Genomic DNA, 20,000 nt, shown 5'->3' on the forward strand with positions numbered 1-20,000 from the left:
CAGCCTGGACAATAGCACTGCCTCCTTGGCAGACTCCTCCCACTCCAACACGCCAGTCATGTCAGAGGCGGAGCTTACATCTATATAAATAGGCATTAATCATGTTTTTTATTTTTGAAAAAAAGAATCTCTTGGATTTTAAACATCCCTCTCTCACTGGATCTTGATATACTTATAGTATTACTAAACGTGGTGTAATTATTTCTTTTCATTTTTAAGGTTCAGTTTTTTTAATGTATGTTATTTTACAAGGTTAATTTGTTCTTTCTTTGTTTCACTTCATCTTGCCTTGCTTCAGTCCATTAGCTTAAGAATTCTCCTACCAAAGCTTTTTTTTATTATTATTATTATTATTATTTGACCTCAGTGAATGGAGGCAAATCCACTGTCCGTCAACATTAGCACCTGTTAGCTTAGCTCTATTATCTGTCTGTGAGAGCACTCCAGGTGCATTTTTCATTCTCTCCTGTGGATATGTGGTGTGGAGCAAGCGATGGCCGAGAGGTTTTCTTTTTAAATTATTTATTTTATATGGCATGTTTTGTGAATGGAGGTGCTTAGACTGTACTGCTTGTGAGTGTCCACCAGATGGCGGTGGCGTCTCAGTCTCCTGAGCTCCTCGCCGGGCAGTGCAGAGAGAGGAGTGTTGTGTGTGTGTGTGTGCGTGTTTGTGACATTACCGTGGCGAGGTGCTTGTTTACATATAGAGTGCAGTGAAGCTACCCACTCAAGACCAGTGCGGACTCCTGGACAGTGTCCTTTGGGCCAGTGAGCCCAAAGCCACCAGGTCACTGCATGCATGACCTTGTAGTTTTAACTGGATGAGCAAAATCTCAAAGTGAACTCCCAAATGCGAACACATATATACAGTAGGCACACACACAGAATCTCAAAGTGAACTCCCAAATGCGAACACATATATACCGTAGGCACACACACACACATTACACCAAGGAAGTGGGCATAAACACTCATACATTTTAATTCACACACGTACGTAAACATGCAAACACACATGTACACACAGTCAAAAGCAGTCATGAGTATCTGTTGCTGGATAGCCACTGGATAAGACTACAGTGTTGAAATCCTTCCATCCTTTGCTGTTCCTTCCCACACCACACACACACACACACACACACACACACGCTCCCCCACACACACACGCTCCCACATTCTTCTTATAGTTTTCAGTTTCTTTTTAATCATTTCGTCCACCTTGCTCTTGTTAATCTTCTATGTTGTTTCTCTGCCTTCCTCTGCATTCCCACCCTCCTTCTCTCCCATATGTAAGTGGGCTTTTATTGTAATCCAATGTAAGTCCATGAGCAATTCGTGTGTGTGTGTGTGTGTGTGTGTGTGTGTGTGTGTGTGTGTGTGTTGTGAGCCGTGAGCCAAAAATCTTTCACACTCTCCACTGTCCACCAAACTGTCTTGTTCTTTTTATTGTTCACACCTTTAACTTGTGGCAATGTGTTTGTTTGTTTGTTTGTTTGTGTGTTTGTGTGTGTGTGTGTGTGTGTGTGTGTGCGTCTGTCTGTCTGTTTGTCTGTCTGTGTGTGTGTGGGCGTAGGCGTACGCGCGCTTGTGTTTCATGCAAACATGCCTCTGTTTATGTGAGTGTGGTTCAGGCGGTTTTTGTTTCCTCATGGACAGTTTGCCTGTAATGTATATAGTGGCTCAAACATGAGCGTCTAAGAGAGGCCTCGTTAAGTTGAGGAGGGAGAGGAGATGGGGCCAGATCAACTCTTAACCCTGTTGCGTAATACCAGAACACAATTTTTTTTATTCTGCTCCTCTTGAGGGATGGGACTAGGGGGTTTTAAAACAGAGCTTTTTATTCGATTTTATCCATCCATCCATCTAGGGATTGTTTTCAGTTTTTTAATCATTGGAGATAAGACTCGTGTGTTTTGGCGCTTTATCTCTCCCTCCCTCTGTTTTTCTGTCTCTTTCTCTCCCTCTCTTTTTTAACATGACTGCCTCCTCTTGCCCTTGGAGCCAAAATTAAAAACACACAGACACGCAGCTGGGGACTCTCCGTGCCCCTGACTCACAGAGGGCAGCCAGTTTCTTTCCTCAGTTGGGGCTAATCACACACACACACACATACACATACATTCGCATACACTCACATACATATGCAAACACTCTCTCTCTCTTTCTCTCTCACACAGCCACTCACACTCACACAGGACCAAACTGAGAAAGAACAGCAATTATAAGCGGAGATAAAGTAGGTGGAACAGCGATAGAGAGGCGCTTTAGTCACACTGCATCAGACCTAATTGGCCATCATCACCCAAGTGCTAGCTGCTACCGCAGCGCGCGGGTGACTCATCGCTGTGCCCGTAACAGAATACAGCGATACAGTCTGCCTGCCCACCCACCCCCTTACACACTCACACACACACACACACCCATGTACACACGCACGCACACACACACACACACACACCCGTGTGTACACACACACACACACACGTGTACACACACACACACACACCCGTGTACACATACACACACACACACACACCCGTGTACACACACACACAAACACAAACACATACGCATCCACCCTATTGTGTCTTAAGCATCTCTGCACTTTGAACATGCTGGATGCTTCTAGTGATGGCACAAATGTACACACTCACACACACACACCCGTGTACACACAAACACATACGCATCCACCCTATTGTGTCTTAAGCATCTATGCACTTTGAACATGCTGGATGCTTCTAGTGATGGCACAAATGTTCCACAAAACCTGATTTAGCGGGGGTTTTTGTCGAATTCCACTTTTATTGTTAACGTTCAATCCAGCTGTGAGTCTATCAGTGACTTGTGCACCCAGACGTGGCGGGGGAGAGAGATATTCTAAAGGATGTAAACAAACGAAATTGTCAATCAAACCAAACGGGAACAAGTTTTTTGGAGTGATTGAGTGCTTACCTGGGATTAATCTCAGAATTCTGGACAGTTTTGACAGCTCATTGATGGTTTCCATTGTCTTTTTCTTGATCAAGCTGCTTGGAAGTCATTTATTTTAAAAAGGTACAGTACATTGACTGTAAATAGGCTCTCCATGCATTGGGGGGGGGGGGGGGGGGGGGGGGGGGGGGGTGAGGGGAGAAGTGTTCGCATGTGGCTGCCACACTCCATGAGGGGGTTGTAGACATGAACACATGCTAACTGGCTCTGCTTACTGTCACTCGGTATTAACTGAGCGGCTTGTTTGGCATCCGGGTGTGAGTGGAGGGCCCGTCAGAGGCCATTACAATTCAACTGAGTCAAGCAAAAGCCACTTCAGTTAGTTTGTCTTTTCTTTTTTCTTTTTTGTTTTGTTTAGTGCACTGTCCCTTCGGCAATTTTTTATTTTATTTTGATTTTGATTTTATTTTTAAATAATGGGGTTTGAAAAACTGCCAACTGTTTCACACGAGTTGTGCACTAGGCCAAAATATCTTGGGCTTTTTGGTGTGTGTGTGCGTGCATGTGTGTGTGCATGTGTGTGTGCTCATAAAAGGTAGAGAAAATCAGCTTTGGGTCTCTATGTGTATCAGGGGAAAATGGTACTCGGTGTCACTGTTCTACTTTCATCTGTGTCATGTGGTCTGTGGTTGATTGATGTTTTCTTTTGAATCTCTGGCGTGTTTGTAAAAAATCAGGTGAGATTTTGTCCTTCTAAAGTGACATTTGGGCAAATAAGCTTTCACGTGACGGTCACACTGTAATACAACAGCCTAATCTGCATCTTCACAAACATCCATAGAACCAAACCACTACACTATCAATGTTGAACTCTACAACATTTTACGAGTGTTCCATAATCTATTAGAACCGAATCCACTTAGAGGCCACAGGGCACTTGAACTCCTTTGAAGATGAGTCGCCCAGGTCTGTCTACTTTGCATCTGAAAGACCCCTGAAGAATAGGCATGTTCGGTACATAAGCATGGCCCATGTGGCAAAGTTTTAAAGCCCTATATGTGGTTCAATAATACCCCATCAGGAGATTTTATGACTTTAGAGGGGATGCCTATTTAGCATTTGTCTTTTCCCCCCAGATGTCCTGCTCAAGCAGTTTTGCACAGCCAAAACCAAAGGAAACGAGTACAAATATTTCCTCCCAAATATCACCTGTGAAAGACGAGGTTTTATGCAGCGTATATTCTCTCCACTCATGGCATAAATATAATGACATAGCGGAATAGTTGGCTCAACTGGGCTCTACCAAAATGAAGAGGTAGATATGTTTGTTAAGAATCATATTACGTACGTCTACTCACCATATAGATTGTGTCCATTGCATTGCTTGTGTTTAATCTGAGTACTTCTATATGTATTTACTACTGACTTAAGGTACAATTTATAATATATATGTATATGTGTGAGAGAGTGAACAGGATATGGTGGTGTAAAGGTATTCTTTAAAATGAAAACCCTATTCTGATTGGGCCATTTCCAAACTGCTTTCTGCTGCCTTTTTGTCCTTCATAAGATGGACAGTGACGCATCACCTTACATTTTTATATTTGTAACAATTTTAAAACCTTTTATTTTTTTCAGTTATTTTAAGTTTTTGATTTTAAATGTTTTAGTACTCATGACTTTGCCTTTGGATTTAGTCTCCCTGGAATTGTATAATGACTTTTTCATTTCATGTGTACCTTACTTTTGAGATTTGTTTTTATTTTGAGCAAAAACTAAGTCACTAATATCATTTGTTGTGTCCAGGAGGTACTGTGAGAAAGTTGATGGTCCATGTTCCCTGACCATGTGTTTCTGGCATTTACAATAGTGAGGTCTTTGTATAGCAGCTTCAGGGTCAAAGAACATTAGCTAGGTCTCCATAAGTCGAACTCATATGTGTATTTGGAGTTATTGTCTGTGTATATTTAATCACTAATAATTAGAGAAAAAAAAACAATAGGTCTTTTAGAAAACATACATTTTTACAAAATTACTTATTGCACTTTTTATTTTCCCTGGTGTTTTAGGCTTCTTTTTACTATAATAGACAGGTTTTTTTTTCCTCCCCATCTTTCTTGGATTTCCAATCTCCTGTAGTGATCACTCTGGATTGCTCTTTTCTACGGCCAATACCTGACTTTTTCCCCCAAGTAAAAAGGGAGCTTAGATAGATAGATAGATAGATAGATAGATACTTTATTGATCCCCAAGGGGAAATTCAAGGAGATGTTTGTATCACTTTAAGTGAGTGGCAGAGATCGGAATGCATCTCTTAATGACATCTTGACCAAATCCACCCATGGTGCAAACCAAGCTTTAAGGGATGAGGCTATTTCGATGGCTAAGAGTCGAAAAGTGTTCCCCAAAGGGCTAATACAGGTTTGCCTCTATAGCATAGCTTTAAAACCCATGGCAAAACAACCAAACTGCAAAAATCAGAGGCCCTGGTTGCTTTCTCTCTCTCTCTCTCTCTCTCTCTCTCTCTCTTGCTGTTTCTCCAGCTATCTTCTTCCTGTTTGTTTTTGGTGGTTATTTTGCTGATTCATTAAACTTGTTAACACTGTATGTAGAGAAAGTACTGGTCTGCCTCGCTAAAGGGAAAAAATGTTCTTCTGGATGTAATTTTTATTGTGCCGACAAATAATATAAACTGTACATTCAATAAATACAGGATTTTGTTTAAAGAATTGCTTTGGCTGATCTTAAATTGGGACATATTTTTTTCCATTTGCAGTTGCAGCAGTTTCCGGTTTCTTTTGCATTTAACAGTCATTCATTTACATACCCACATGCAGAGGAGAGCACATGTACATTCTGTTAACGGCTATGGGTAATTTAGCTCACACTAGGAGAGAATGCATTGGGAACATTTCATATAAATGGCCCATTCTGAGAACACTGCGAACGAATGATCAATCTCTAGCAATGTACACATTTTCTCCACAGCGAAGGTTCCATCGAAAAGCTATAATCATTTGTAAAGTAAACAAGAGTAATATCGTAGGAGCTGTGCTATGGTACGATCAGTTATCTTCTTAATTAGATAATCGAAAGTATCTTATTGCCTTTAGTTCCCTAAATACAAGACCATGCAAAAGCATCTCCGCAGGTGACAGTGATGTAGCCTACCAGATACAGCCAATGCATTCTGTATCTCCCACCCTAACATTTGCATCCCACTACTGCCACTCATAAGCACCATTATGAGCTATGTGTGTGTGTGTGGGGGGGGGGGGATTGCTGAGATTAAGGCTCCATCAGTCACCAGTCATCTCCCCCTCTATCAGGAGCACACACACACTCGAGTAGCCCTCCGATTCCTGCCGCTGATTGTGTCGGCTAGAGAGAGGTGAACAGGAACCTGAGGCCAAATCCATTCAGATTGCATCCGGATAAAGTATAAGTCAACAAAATTAAACAAAAATCTCCATCACAGCCCCGAGAGTGGACGCAGGCTATGGGCGACGGATGCAAATGAAAAGCCCAGGGAGGTCATTGCTTCCCACCCAAGGAGAAGACATGGCAATAAAATTGATATTTTTTCCTATCGTAGACAGCACTGTGTGTGTGTGTGAGAGAGAGAGAGAGAGCGAGAGAGTGTGCGTGTGTGGTGTGTGTTGGTAAAGTACACCCTGCCATCTCTCCTTACACCACCGCAACGAGACAATCACCACAATAACCCTCCCAGCATCAGTTCCAGCCTGTCGCTAGTCTGCCGTCTCTCTCTCTCTGGCGACGCGGAGGGACTTAAGGGAGGGCGACACAGAGAGGACGGAAGAAGGGATTTATCCCTCTATTTTAAACCATCCATTTTGAAGACTTATTGTACTGTGCAATACAAAAAAAAAAAATAACTCCACAGCCTACATGGGATGGAAAGCCTATCAACTGCTTGGTTAACCTCCCAAAAATAGCAATGGCTTACATCATTAAAATCTGAATTAGACGTCTACACAATTTGTTTTATCCCCCAACCCATATCCCCCCCCCCCCCCCACCTCCACTTCCGACACCAGCCGTGTGAAGCTGGGCACTCACTTAAGACAGAATACACACACACACACACACACACACACACAGTGTACCACAGGAGGGATAAAGGGAATAAGGCTGGCAGAACAAAAGCAGGTTGGAAGCCTCTCTCTCTATTTCTCTCTCTCTTTTCATCTCCATCTTTTCTGTTCCTTTCTGATGCCTTACATCCTGTCGCCCCCGTTTCTGCATGTTCAGCAGAGACATGACAGGCCACTTCAGTCCACTTTGCCTCCTGGAGGTATAGAACACGTCCGTGCCCTACAGTGCCGACGTGTGAGATAGTAGGCCTATGGGTTTCTATGCCCTACAGTGCCGACGTGTGAGATAGTAGGCCTATGGGTTTGTATCAGTGGCGTAACTATAGTAGGTGCAGCAAGTGCAGTCGCACCAGGGCCCGTGACCTCCCGGGGCCGCTACCCCCGCAATGCATTTGCTGGAAAATTCTATACAGGTCCTTTCAGACTACCGGCGTGCCTTTGACCAGGCCAAGGCTACAGCGCAGACGCTCGCAAATAAATGGGGGGTTCAGAGTACATTTGAAAATGTTAGAGCACGGAGAGTGAAGCGTCACTTTGACGAACTATCGGAAGATGAGCGCTTAACCGATGCAGAGAAATACTAAAAAAGTGCAGGTATTTAATGCAACTCTGGACATCATAATCAGTCAGCTCTCCCAAATATTTGCAAGTATGCGGGAAACTTGTCATGTGTTTGAGTCTTTACGTCCTATGACCCTTCAACTCGCAGGTGATGATGAACTGCTTGAAAAGGCAAGACGTTTGTCAGACCATTATAGCAGGGACATTGCACCGACATTCCCAACACAACTCCTCTCATTCAGGTCTTGCTTTAAAGCAGAGATTTCACAGAAGTCATCTATTTTTCAACTTGCCAAAATGCTGGTGGTAGATTATGACAGTGTAACATCCACATTCGGGGAAGTGTGTACTGCTCTCATGTTGTTTCTGACATTGGCTGTGACTGTGGCAACAGCTGAGCGATCTTTTCCCAAACTCAAACTTATTAAGACCTACCTAAGGAGCAGCATGGGGCAGAAGAGGCTCAGTGGGTTAGCTTTCCTGTCCATTGAAAATACGAGAGCCAGAGCATTAAATATTGGGAACATCGTTAACGATTTTGCATTACGAAAGGCTCGTAAGATGGCCTTCTTCTAATGGCCTAGTTCACGCATATTGGGGATTGTATGCATATGAATGATTTTATTTGGTTTCTGCACGGTTAAATAAGTTAGGCTACATTAAGTTTTGTTTCTGCGCAGTGTGAGTTTATAAGCAAGCAATCTACGCTTGCAGTTTCAGCAGAGGGTTGAAGAGGCGCATTGAGCGCATTGAGTGTTCCCATAATTCCATGCGAGTTGATGTTAATGCAGTAATTATAGATTACCCTGGCCTGCAGGCTGTTAATAAAATTATTTTTAATGTTTTCACATGTAATGGATCCTATGTAGTCGTGTGTTACTACTACTAAACTACTTCGGTGCCTCAGGCTCTTTGCATTAAACAATTGAAGTCACCCTTAATGTATATTGCATGTATCAGAGTTAATTCATCCTGGGCAAATATATATTGATAAGGAGCCCGCGTAGCGCTCTCGCACCTGGGTCCACTAATGATTTGTCACGCCACTGGTTTGTATGCCCTACAGTGCCAACGTGTGAGATACTAGGCCTATGGGTTTGTATGACAAATATTTGGCATCTCTCCCCTGCTTTGCCCCCATCACATGATAGGCCTGCCTGTCAGCCTGCGTGAACCTAAACGAAACTAGAGCAAACTATGATATGTTTATGTGTAACACGGAGAGTGCTTTATAAAACGAGACACACACTGGACATGCTGGTCTCCGCATGAGTTCCTTCAAAGTAATAACACAAACAGTTTAATGTACCAATTGAATTTCACTGCTGTTTACACCCCTTGGAAATCGGAGGTAGAACAAAGGATCCCCAGGCCTATTGTCTTTTGAGAACCTTTTGCAAAAATAAGTTTATGGAAGTGTACTGTTGGTCTACTTATTTTGAACTAAGCATACGTATAGCTTGTGGCATGAACATGAAAAATTGGGCTAGAAAAGCATGTCAGTAGTGGGTGGCAGTGGCTCAGGAGTGTCTTCCAGCTCCTCCTGACTAAACGCTAAACCCCCAAAGTACTCCTAATGTTGGCACCCTGCATGGCAGCCTACGCCATTGGTGTGTGTATAATAGAAATGCAGTATAAAAATAATATAAATAAGCAATATAAATGCAGTATATTAGTAAACACATATAAGTTCACTTGTAGTGCACCTACAAGTTTAATACTTGTACACCTTAAAAATACTTAACATATACTATAAGGAACTAAAATGTGTGCTAGAAGTATATAACTAGAATATTCACTTGTTTACTTACAGTTCTTACAAGTTTACTATTATAAACTCTGAAAGTGGGCCAATTTAGTCTGAAGAAGTATAAACATAGTACATGTACGAGTGTACCACAAGTACATTTATACCAATAAACTTCCTACCTAAAGTGAACTTGGGATTTATACTTCAACTTCACTTCAGTTTGCTTGATTAAATTAACTATAAGTATACCTTTTTATGGTAAGGGAATCTACAGGCTAGATACCTGTCATATTTCTTGGGCGATATTTGCTATGCCGAAGTTCTTTAGTAAAGCCGTCGCAGTCAATGAACTCTTAAACATTTTCTTTGGCTGCACAATCTTCAAAAAAACTGTGTATTGTGGTGTGAACGTGATGGTGTGGTTGGTAGATAGTTCTAGAAAGAGAGAAGTGTCTTGATGACATCTCATTCTCAATACCTGGAGCCTTCGTAGTAGAAAATCTACAGTTTCTCCAGTGCTGCATGGCCTGAACTAAGAAGTGTTCAGAAATGGGTCCAACAGACAGGTTTTTTCCTCATTATTGAATTACGAAGAATGAGTCGCATTGTCTGTTTGTCTAGACATTTGCTACTCTTTTCAGATTTTTAGTTTTTCTGATTTTCAGTTGAGACGCTACCAAAACTTTGTTTCTTGCAAATAGCAATAGGCCTCCAGTAAGAAATGTGCAATTGACGACCAACCAACCCCTGCAACACCACGACCCGAAATCCCCATTTATATCAAAGTCCGACCTGATGATTTTAAGGGTTTAGGCCTGGGTGTGCTCATGTATGCTATAGGTACCATGCACACACCATCCATTGCAACTCACTCCCTAACAGAAATGGGTTCCAACAAACAGGTTGTTCCCTCATTATTGAATGATGAAGAATGAGTCGCATTGTTTATTTGTCTAGACGTTTGTTACCACAACTACCAGGTATTTGGAAGGAATAGCTCTGTCAGTTCTCTTGTGGTAAGATCTTTTGATTGTTTTGGTTGGCTGACCCACAGCAGTGCTAGCTGATGCAACTGACGTTGGTCTATGCAACTGCAGTCCCAAAGATATGGTTAGTTGAGTTGGCTGCCAGGCTGCATAGACAGGAAAAGGCTCCACTAATATGAAATAGCAGAAATAGTAACATGGTCTACAGTACATTTCAATCTCTCACCCTCCTGACCTCTTGAACCCGTCATCAGCCTTCATAATAAAAGTCCTCCCCTAGGGTGTGCTTTCAGTCCCATGCCCATTCTCATCTTTCATTAGACCTTTGGTTTGTTCATAGACCTCAGTATGGAATCATATGGAATAATCAATTCCATCAGTATGTTATAACTACATAGGCTACAGTAAATTCACTCCCTTTACTGTCATGTATTTTGGTGTGCTTGTGATGGTATGGGTATTCTAGAACGACTGCCACAGTTAGTACATTTAAGAAACAACCATGTTCATTCACTTCCTTTGTTGTCGAAAACTTTCTTCAGCAAATATATCCTCATGTTTATTTTACTCTCATCTGTTTGCCTCAGTAGTCCTTTCCTGCTCTATGCTTCACTCTTCCCCCTGTGAGTTTGTTTCTCTCTTTTTCTGTCTCTCTCTCTTCTTCTCCTCCTCTCTCTGGCTCGTTCCTCTCCAGTGGTGGTGAGGAAGACTGCCAGCCTTAAGGGAATAGGAGACGCCTGTCTGTCATGCCTGGCTTCCATCAAATCACCCAACTCTGGCCCAGAAAAGCAGTTCCACACCTCTCTTTCTCTCTCTCTCTATTTCTACCTTCTTTTCATCTGACTTTCTTTGTCGAGAGAGGATTTATTAGGTGAGGTGTTTATGAGCACTTGCTCACACACGGCTTGATATTTTCACAGAGGAGGACAGTAGACTGTCTGAAAACATAAAAGCACAAGTCGATACTGTCAAACCCTCCGCAATAACCCAGTCGCTGTCAATAGAGAAGGAAACAGGGAGATCGGAGGGAAATACCATTTTCAAAGTTTAATTCAGATTTCAAATAAAAGAATAAAAGAAAGAACATGATATTTGTAAACAACATAGTGTAACTTCATTTTTTTCTCATAATAGGCTTTTTTCTTTAAAAAATATTTCAGAACAATAGTTTTCTTTTTTTTTCACCACATTTCATAGTTTGGAATGGGCTGGAGGTGACATGCAAACAACTACACTCTCTCTTTCAAACACACACACACACACACACACACACACACACACACACACACACGCACACACGCACACACATACAGCACACACAAACACGCACACACACAGTCATCAAATGTTTTAATGCTTAAATGCCTAATCTATATTGCTTCTACGTGTGAAACATGACACAAAACAAAAAATCAAAAGTTATTTGTTGGATGGAAATTCTCAAAAGGTTGCAATTAGGTGATAAGACGCCCCCAGCGGAGAAGCACTTGGCAGCTCCTCAATAGCGACAGTGACTGAGCCCAGGAACAGAGGAAACGAATTGAAAGCCTAATCTGGTGGAAGTGGCGGAGGATGAATGGCTAATCTAAAGCATGTTGCGTTGGGGTGGGGGTGGGGGGGGGGGGGGGGACAAGCACACACAAAGAGAGACAACACAGAGATGAGATACACAGTGGCACATGGTCATTCCAAAGGGCCGCACACACACACACACACACAGACACACACACACACACACACATACAGGCACGCATAGAATGCAACACACACAAAATAATAGCATTGTAGGCGCAACACATGCACACACACACACACACACACAAACACAAACACAATAGCACACACACACACAGGCAGCACACACACAGGAGTGGTCTGCACTGATAAGAAAAGGAAATGGCTTTCTGCAGCTAAGAGCAACATCAACTCAAACATGAATGAGCCTAGACCATGACTCAACAGCCAAGCTGACACACTGCATTTCTGATATTCTCCCTTATTACAAACACACACACACACACAATAGATACACTCTCCCACAATACACACATACTGATACACTCAGTGTAATACACACATAAACACATACTCTGCAGTCTGCACACCCAGTATAATACTAAAGAGCATACCAAGGGATTGAGTTCATACAGTTCGGTACAGTATAATACATGGCAGATTCATATCAATTGACAGATTAAGCTGGATCAAGTCTCTACTGGACATAGTTGTGTGTCTATTCACAGTCCTATGGTTCTGTTACCTGTGTGTGTGTGTGTCCAGTACCAAAATTATTCTTATCTTACACCAAGGATAGAATCAGACATCATGCACATCTGTGTTCGTATCAGTGTATGAACAGTATGTGGGTGATTAATATTGTGTGTGTGTGCTTGTGTCTGTGTATCTGCAGGCTATTAGTAAATCATCACTCAGTGTGTGTATGTGTGTGTGTGTGTGTTTGCATTGTTTCTGATAGCTGTCAGACACAGAGTCACTGACACCCAGACACTGCAATCTCACTGATTGGATCAGGCTTTCCGGCACAAGGCCAGCTGAAACATTACATTACAGATATATCGACAAGAGCATACAAACAAAACACAAATGTGTGTGCACGCGCACACACACACACACACACACACACACACACACACACTCTGTCTGATTTCTTACTTCCTTTATCTCTCAGCCAGTACACAAACAGATTAGCGTGAGCTGTTGCACAAACATATGCACGCACATAGCTGTCCATTTAATAAATGCCATTCACTCGCTCTGTCCATTTAATAATAGTGATGGTCATAACAGAGCCACGCTCATGGTCTAAATCCTTACTTATCTCCCGTCATAAATGTAATCCTGCCTTGTAGGCACCGGCCTCACAAGCCCAGGTCCCCAGTACACACAGACACACACACACACACAATTCTATTTTTTTACTACATGAGGACTTCATTCCAGTGGTACTAACGCACCTGATGAAACTCCCCTCTTCCTCTCTCTGTTCAGTTTCACTTTTTTGTCCTTTATTCGCCAGACAAGAAGGAGAGCGTGTAAAGGAATGTAATTATGGGGGTTCGTTTTCGCTGGAATGGTAGTGATGGCACTCTAATTCATTACGCCACAAGGGGCATCGCCACAGGTAGCGTGCGCTAAGGAGATAATCTCTGTCACACACACACACACAAACACACAGACAGACACGCAAGCACACACACTCGTGCACAAACAAACAAATATGAACATGCCAACGGTAACAACACACAGAGACAACACACAAAGACCCACTACAATAACAGCCCGTACACACCACCACCGACACAGTGACACGGGGAACAGACCAAATTGAACAAAGACGACGACACTCGCCGATCGTCTCCTAGCAACAGGAGGGCCTAAAAATATACCATCTACGCATTTACTCTCACCAAAAACAATGGACGTGACTGCCTCACCCCTGCTTTTTATAGCTACGTACTGACACAGTAGGCTATATCTGTCAGCTCCCGCCCACCCCAAACGCCGTATATACCTCTCTTTCATTGGACATCTCTCCTCAGCGTCATCCATTTAGCAGAGTAGACTCACTTCCCCAATGAAGGGGTTTGGTGAGGAGAATCCAGGAGAATGAGGGAGAGAGGGAGAGAGGGAGAGATGGAGGAGGAGGAGGAGAGATGAAGAACTGAGAGTAGGTGCTGTTGTGGTGTTGTAAATGGTTTCTCTGTGGTGTAAATCTGGCTCAACTGAGACCGGAGACTGGATTGGAAAGTCTGTCTGACGACTTGGATGGGTTCATGAGCGACTTGGAACGAGTAGCGGCGTCACACGCGCGTTAGATGCTGTGTGTGAAAGTGTGTGATGTCTCCAGAAGAAAGTAAAGTAAGCCTAGACACCACTGGCTAAATTCAGTGTTAGCAAGCGGTTGCTATAGACCAAGTCACCATATACAGTAGTCTATACTGGCGTAAGTACAAATCTAGCACATACTGAAAGGTAATACTGATTTTGAGTCAGGGCAGTAATACAGAGACAAGACTGGTCGAGACTGGAATAACACTGGACTGCACTGCCCACAGCTAGACTGACACTGGAATGGTTGTATAGATTCCAATTTCAATTTTAATATTATTAATTCGTGCACAGGCTGGATTGAAACCAGTTTAAACTGGATTAACAAAGGTGTAGTTTGGAACAGCACTGGTTAGACTGGGCCAATTGTTTTTGGATTAGATTCATACAGGTTGCCTGATATCATACAAATTCAAGGTTTTGTATCAGCACAGAGATCAGGGTTTGGACCAGTTTAGCTTTCAAAGTGATACCACTTCTCAAACTCAAACTAGAGTATGGGTGAATGCTCTTAATTAATTAACTTAATTAACTTACACACTAAAATAAATACCGACAACACAAATAACTCTACCAAATGGCATGGTAGGCAAATATCATTGAAAACAGAACAGACAACAAATAATTCAAAATACGAAATAAAACTCAACAATACTGTTTGATGGTTATGACTTCTTCTCAGTCCGTCCATGTAAGAACATCATTTAACACAATGAGACATGCACGCATCAAGTCCATAGAGTTCTAAAGGTCTAACTGTTGTCCTAGGTCAAGGTCACATCCTCAGTCACAGTTTAGGAGTTGTTTTCACGTGTGAGGTTTTTTTTACACTGTCTTTACACCGACGGCATTATTTCTTGGTGACCAAATATGCTAATGCTAAAGTCAAGCTACAGTACCTATCAGTGGAGTAAACACAATGTTCTTCTGGAATTATTACATTGTTCTCTTCCATTCCAAGCAGTTGGAGTAGTTTTTTTTTTTTTTTTTGCTTTTCACCAAATCTCATTCTTCGCATGTAGAGTCACTGAGTCGACATATACTGTCATCCGTGTCCTTTTTGCATGGTCATCGGTCCTTGGCTTCATCCAGTGCATTTCATTACTGAGACTGACACCATGTAAACACACACACACAACCTCTGTTATTGATATAACGACCATGCAAATCCTTTCAATCGATTTAGGACATTTCCGCATTTCATTTAGTTGAACAACAACAACAAAAAAAAAAACAATTTCACGACGACATCACTGACACGTTACAGAAAAAAAGGGGGGTAAGTAGAAAATGTGGAGTGTTCACGCAGGGATTTGGGGTCATTGGGGGGGGGGGGGGGGGGCTAGTTCAACAAGAGCAAAGGCAGGCCAGAGGAGAAAGGGGGCCTACACTCCTACCAGTTAAGACAAAGTGAGGACAACGTTACACCTTACGGTACAGTTGTGGTAAGGCAGAGTTACTGTGGAGCGGGACACGTACTGTAGCTGCGTACTGCGATGGAGAGGAGATTAAGAGAGGAAAACAGGGGAGAGAGAGAGAGAGACTAAAGGGGGAGCAAAGGGCCGCGGAGCGGAGGGAAAGCACAGAGGCGAGGGCTGAGAGATGTCCTCATAGGCGGGGGTACACGAAAAACACGTCAGGGTCTGTTGTTGCCGGCCGGCAGAGAGGAACTCCAGGTTTGCTCTTCTTCATAGCTCCATCATTACACGCCGCCATTCTAGATCTTTCTCTTCACTAAACGTGACATTTGGTCACTACTTTGACTGACATTCTCTCTCTCTCTCTCTCTCTGTGTCTCACTCCTTCCTCCTTTTTCTTCTCTCTATCTCTTCTCTTTTCCCTAACAAATCTCTTTCACTTCATAAAAATTTTTGCCCTTAATGTCCTCAATTTTGCATCTTCTTTCTTTCTTCCTCCTCTCCCTCCATCTCTCTCTCTCTCTCTCTCTCTCCATCCCTCCATCTCTCTCAGAAGCCGGGGATGTGGCAGTAGGCCTCCAGCGAGGCCATGAGGATGTAGATGAGCCAGAAGCTGAAGAAGAGGGCGGCCGTGACCAGCTTGCAAGTCCGAGGCCCGCCCAGCTCGCCACCGGCCACCCCCGGACGCCGGCGGTACAGGAGCACGCTGACGGCGACCACGGCCAGCCCGGTGAACAGCGACACGGAGAAGGCCAGCGAGCCCGGCGGCACGTAGAACGTCTTGCCCTTGAGGCGCCAGTGGACGGCGGCGATGGTCCAGGCCACGCCGATGCCCAGGAAGACGTTGACGGCGTTGCTGCCCGTCACATTGCCGATGGAGGCATCGGCATACTGGTCCTGGATGGCCGCCACTTTGCTGGCGAAGGTGTCTGGTGAAGGAGGATGGAGAGAAAGAGAGGGTGGTAGAGGGAGAGAAAGAGAGAGTGAGAGAGAGAGGGAAAGAGAGAAAGGAAAGGTGAAAAGGAGAGGGAGGGAAAGAGAAGGGAGGCAGAGAGAGGGATAGAAGTTTAAAACTCCTCCATAGAATCAGTGTCTTCCACACGAATGTATCATTAAAAAAACATACATCCATAAATAGAACATTAGAATAACCACAAGCCTTTGGGACGAGACAGCCAGTATACAAACCATCCCATGATATTGCACCATATAACTACCATCCCCCAAACACCAGAACAGAGAGAGAGAGAGAGAGAGAGAGAAAGGGAGAGAGAGAGAGAGAAAGGGAGAGAGAGAGAGAGAAAGGGAGAGAGAGAGAAAAAGGGAGAGAGAGAGATTCTATACAGCACTAATCTGAAACACTGCAGCCATGTTGTGTAGCTGCAGCTACGATCCAAACCAGGGGGTTTTGTCATCTGCCACCTCCCTCTGAGGTTTAATACTACAGGCTCTCACTGATGTGAAAACTGTCCCCATTCATGTCCAGCCAGCAGATTTTCCACACCATGGCGCTCATAGTATCTCATAAATTAATGCTGAGACGAAATGCAGACTGACACAGCAATCTGTAATTAATCAACGTTTACAAATGAGAGAACAAAACGACCCTGGTCAGGCAGTCAAGTAAGTCCAACTGGCTCCTTGTTTCCGTGTGGATGTGAGTTTTTTTTTTTTTTTGTTAAAGCCAAATAAGTCCATTATATCCGCTAACTCAGAGCAAGCAGAGAGCTGATAAGAGAAGACAGTCTACAGAAATGGCTGATACGTGAAGAAATGACCTCTTCTAAATTCATGGCGCATTTAGGGTCGAGCAAAATGCAATACAAGTTCCACTCAAAAAGATATTTATCTTGTGAGGCAGAGCGTTTCTCCCTCTGCAGAGAGTTATACAAAGGGCTCTTCGTCAGAGAAACATCCGGAGACCAAACCAGCAGAAACAAAAGAGGGACAGACAGCCAGTCAAAGAAAATAGCAAATTTAAAGAAAAATGCAATGAACGAAAGAAAAAAAAGAAAGACAGAAAGAAGGCAGAGATGGCCAAGACTATTCCAGGGCAGGGCAGGGTGGCAGGAGTGACAGAGAGAGGGAGGATAAGAGAGCGGGGATGAGGAAGACACGAGGACCTTAGTGAGGAAGAGAGAGAGAGCACTGTGGGCCGCAGGTGAGGACAGCACACAGGAGAAAATGAAAAAGATTTAAACAAGAAAATGCAACCCTCAGGTGGAACATCAAACACACACGCCGTGCACACACACACACACACACACATGCTTGCACAACAAATGTGTGCCCTTGAGGTTCAATATACCACACACTCTCTCTCATTCTGTCAAACATTTACCCACACACACACACACACACACACACACACACACACACACACACTCACACTCACACACACACACACACACACACACACACACACACATTCACACACACACACACACACACACACACACACTCACACACATTCTCACACACACACACACACACACACACACACACACACACACACACACACACACACACACACACACACACACATTCTCACACACACACACACACACACACACACACACACACACACACACACTCACACACACACACACACACACACACTCACACACACACACACACACACACACACACACATTCACACACACACACACACACACACTCACATAACCCAGAAAGACACCTGGGCTTGATCTTGTGAGTTATTTTCAATTCAACACATTTAAATATAGCCTCCACGCTTCCATACACAAATCATGAGATTCAAACCATATAGGGGGTGGGTGGGGGGGGATTCAACCACCCTACAACCTCATAGTAACCATTACACAACATTTACAGTATGACAACCTCCACCTGTGCAGCTGTGACCCCTCATCATGGTATCTCCCACACCTTCATCAGTCACCTACACCTTCCCCCTTCACCTCTCGGGGCAGACTCCAGCTAAACTGGGCTAGTTTGTGACCAGGAGCCATTTATCATGTGACAGCATTATGGAGAAGAGCAGCCACCCATCCCCCTACTGCAGCTGGGGACCTAAACTACGGTGGCTCACCAGGGCCACACTTCTAGCTTCAGGAAGCGGGGTTGGAATAATAAGCTATGATGAGGCAGATTCCATGAGGTGCTCCATGGAGGTCTTCTCTACACAGCTCTATTCTAGCAAGAATGCCATGCTACGGTGGCTCAAGTAGGACACACTTGTGTCAAAAGGGTCTTGAATCACAGGGATACATTTCATTGGATGCCTGTGCAAGTCTCTAAGATAAGAGATAAGATAAGATCATAGTTTATTTGTCAGACAGGTCTGAAATTAGTTTTGTTTGTGAGAGTGCTATGCTACGGTGGCTCATGTGGGCCACACTTCAAGTTACTGAGGACATCCCAAAAGGACTGTAACCTACCGGGGACGGAGGTGCCCAGGGCCACGAACACCACGGCGGTGACGGAGTCCTTCAGGCCGATGGTGCAGCCGAAATGGGAGGCCAGGTCACCGGTGACGGCGGTCAGCACGCCAATGAGGGTGATGGACACGATGAAGCAGGCCCAGCCGTTCCAGTACTCGGTGGGCGGCACGAAGGCGAACAGAACCTTCCAGAAGACGGTGAGGAAGTGCATGATGTAGTCGAAGCAGGAGGGCAGACGCTCCTCACCGCTCTCCTCCTCGTCGTCGTCTCCTGTAGGTGAAGTAGGCGAGTTACCAAACCCAGCAGCAGCTCAACAAAAATCCCACTAAAAGCTCTGCTGAATTTGACTGAAAGCAGCCACGCTACGCTACAATGCTCTCTACCGTAGCTTATGAGCAGGAATGACATTCTCTTCTGCACAAGGGAGGTGGAGGCTGATTCACTTGAATGACACTTGGAGTTATTGACTAATGAAAACCCAACAGGAGCCTAAAAGGAATTTAGAGCTACAAGATGTCACTGAAAGCAGCAATGCTAAAACTTCATGCTTTGTGCTGTGTACTCATGTCCTCCATATTTGGCTCTGAACTGAATAATGTCTTGCAAATCCAAACTATTATAACTATAAAACGAGATAATACTACTAGTATATAAAATAAACTGCTCTCCAACTCCTCAACTGGCCTGAAATTGCTGTTGGCGTGTCAGGAAGAGATGCGTGTGGACAGGAAGTGGGTGAGAGCAGACAGAATGTAAGTGACTGACCTGCGCTGACCGTGACGGCGCTGACAAACTGCTCCCTCCAGCTGCTGCTGCCCACCACCAGAGCCAGGTTGGTTTTCTTGATGAGCTTATCCACTGTATTCTACAGACGCACACACACACACACACACACACACACACACACACACACAGACACACACACAGTGGACAGCATGTGAACTCAGAAGATGCCACACACA

The 20,000-nt window shown here is 43.9% G+C and overlaps 1 protein-coding gene across 1 annotated transcript in view; it reads right to left on the reverse strand.

Annotated features, from left to right (window-relative positions):
- Nucleotides 1-12,004: 12,004 nt before the first annotated feature.
- slc8a4b (solute carrier family 8 member 4b) overlaps nt 12,005-20,000 on the reverse strand; it is a 44,704-nt gene continuing 36,708 nt past the window's right edge. The window contains exons 7-9 of the mRNA XM_042069380.1: nt 19,804-19,903; nt 19,036-19,308; nt 12,005-16,542 (exon numbers count right to left, since the gene is read on the reverse strand). Of these exons, the coding sequence (XP_041925314.1) occupies nt 16,163-16,542; nt 19,036-19,308; nt 19,804-19,903 (753 nt within the window). The 3' untranslated portion in view covers nt 12,005-16,162. The remainder of the gene's footprint in view (nt 16,543-19,035; nt 19,309-19,803; nt 19,904-20,000) is intronic.

The sequence above is a fragment of the Alosa sapidissima genome, chromosome 18 (genome assembly GCF_018492685.1).
Source record: "Alosa sapidissima isolate fAloSap1 chromosome 18, fAloSap1.pri, whole genome shotgun sequence".
In the NCBI taxonomy this organism is placed as follows: Eukaryota; Metazoa; Chordata; class Actinopteri; order Clupeiformes; family Clupeidae; genus Alosa; species Alosa sapidissima.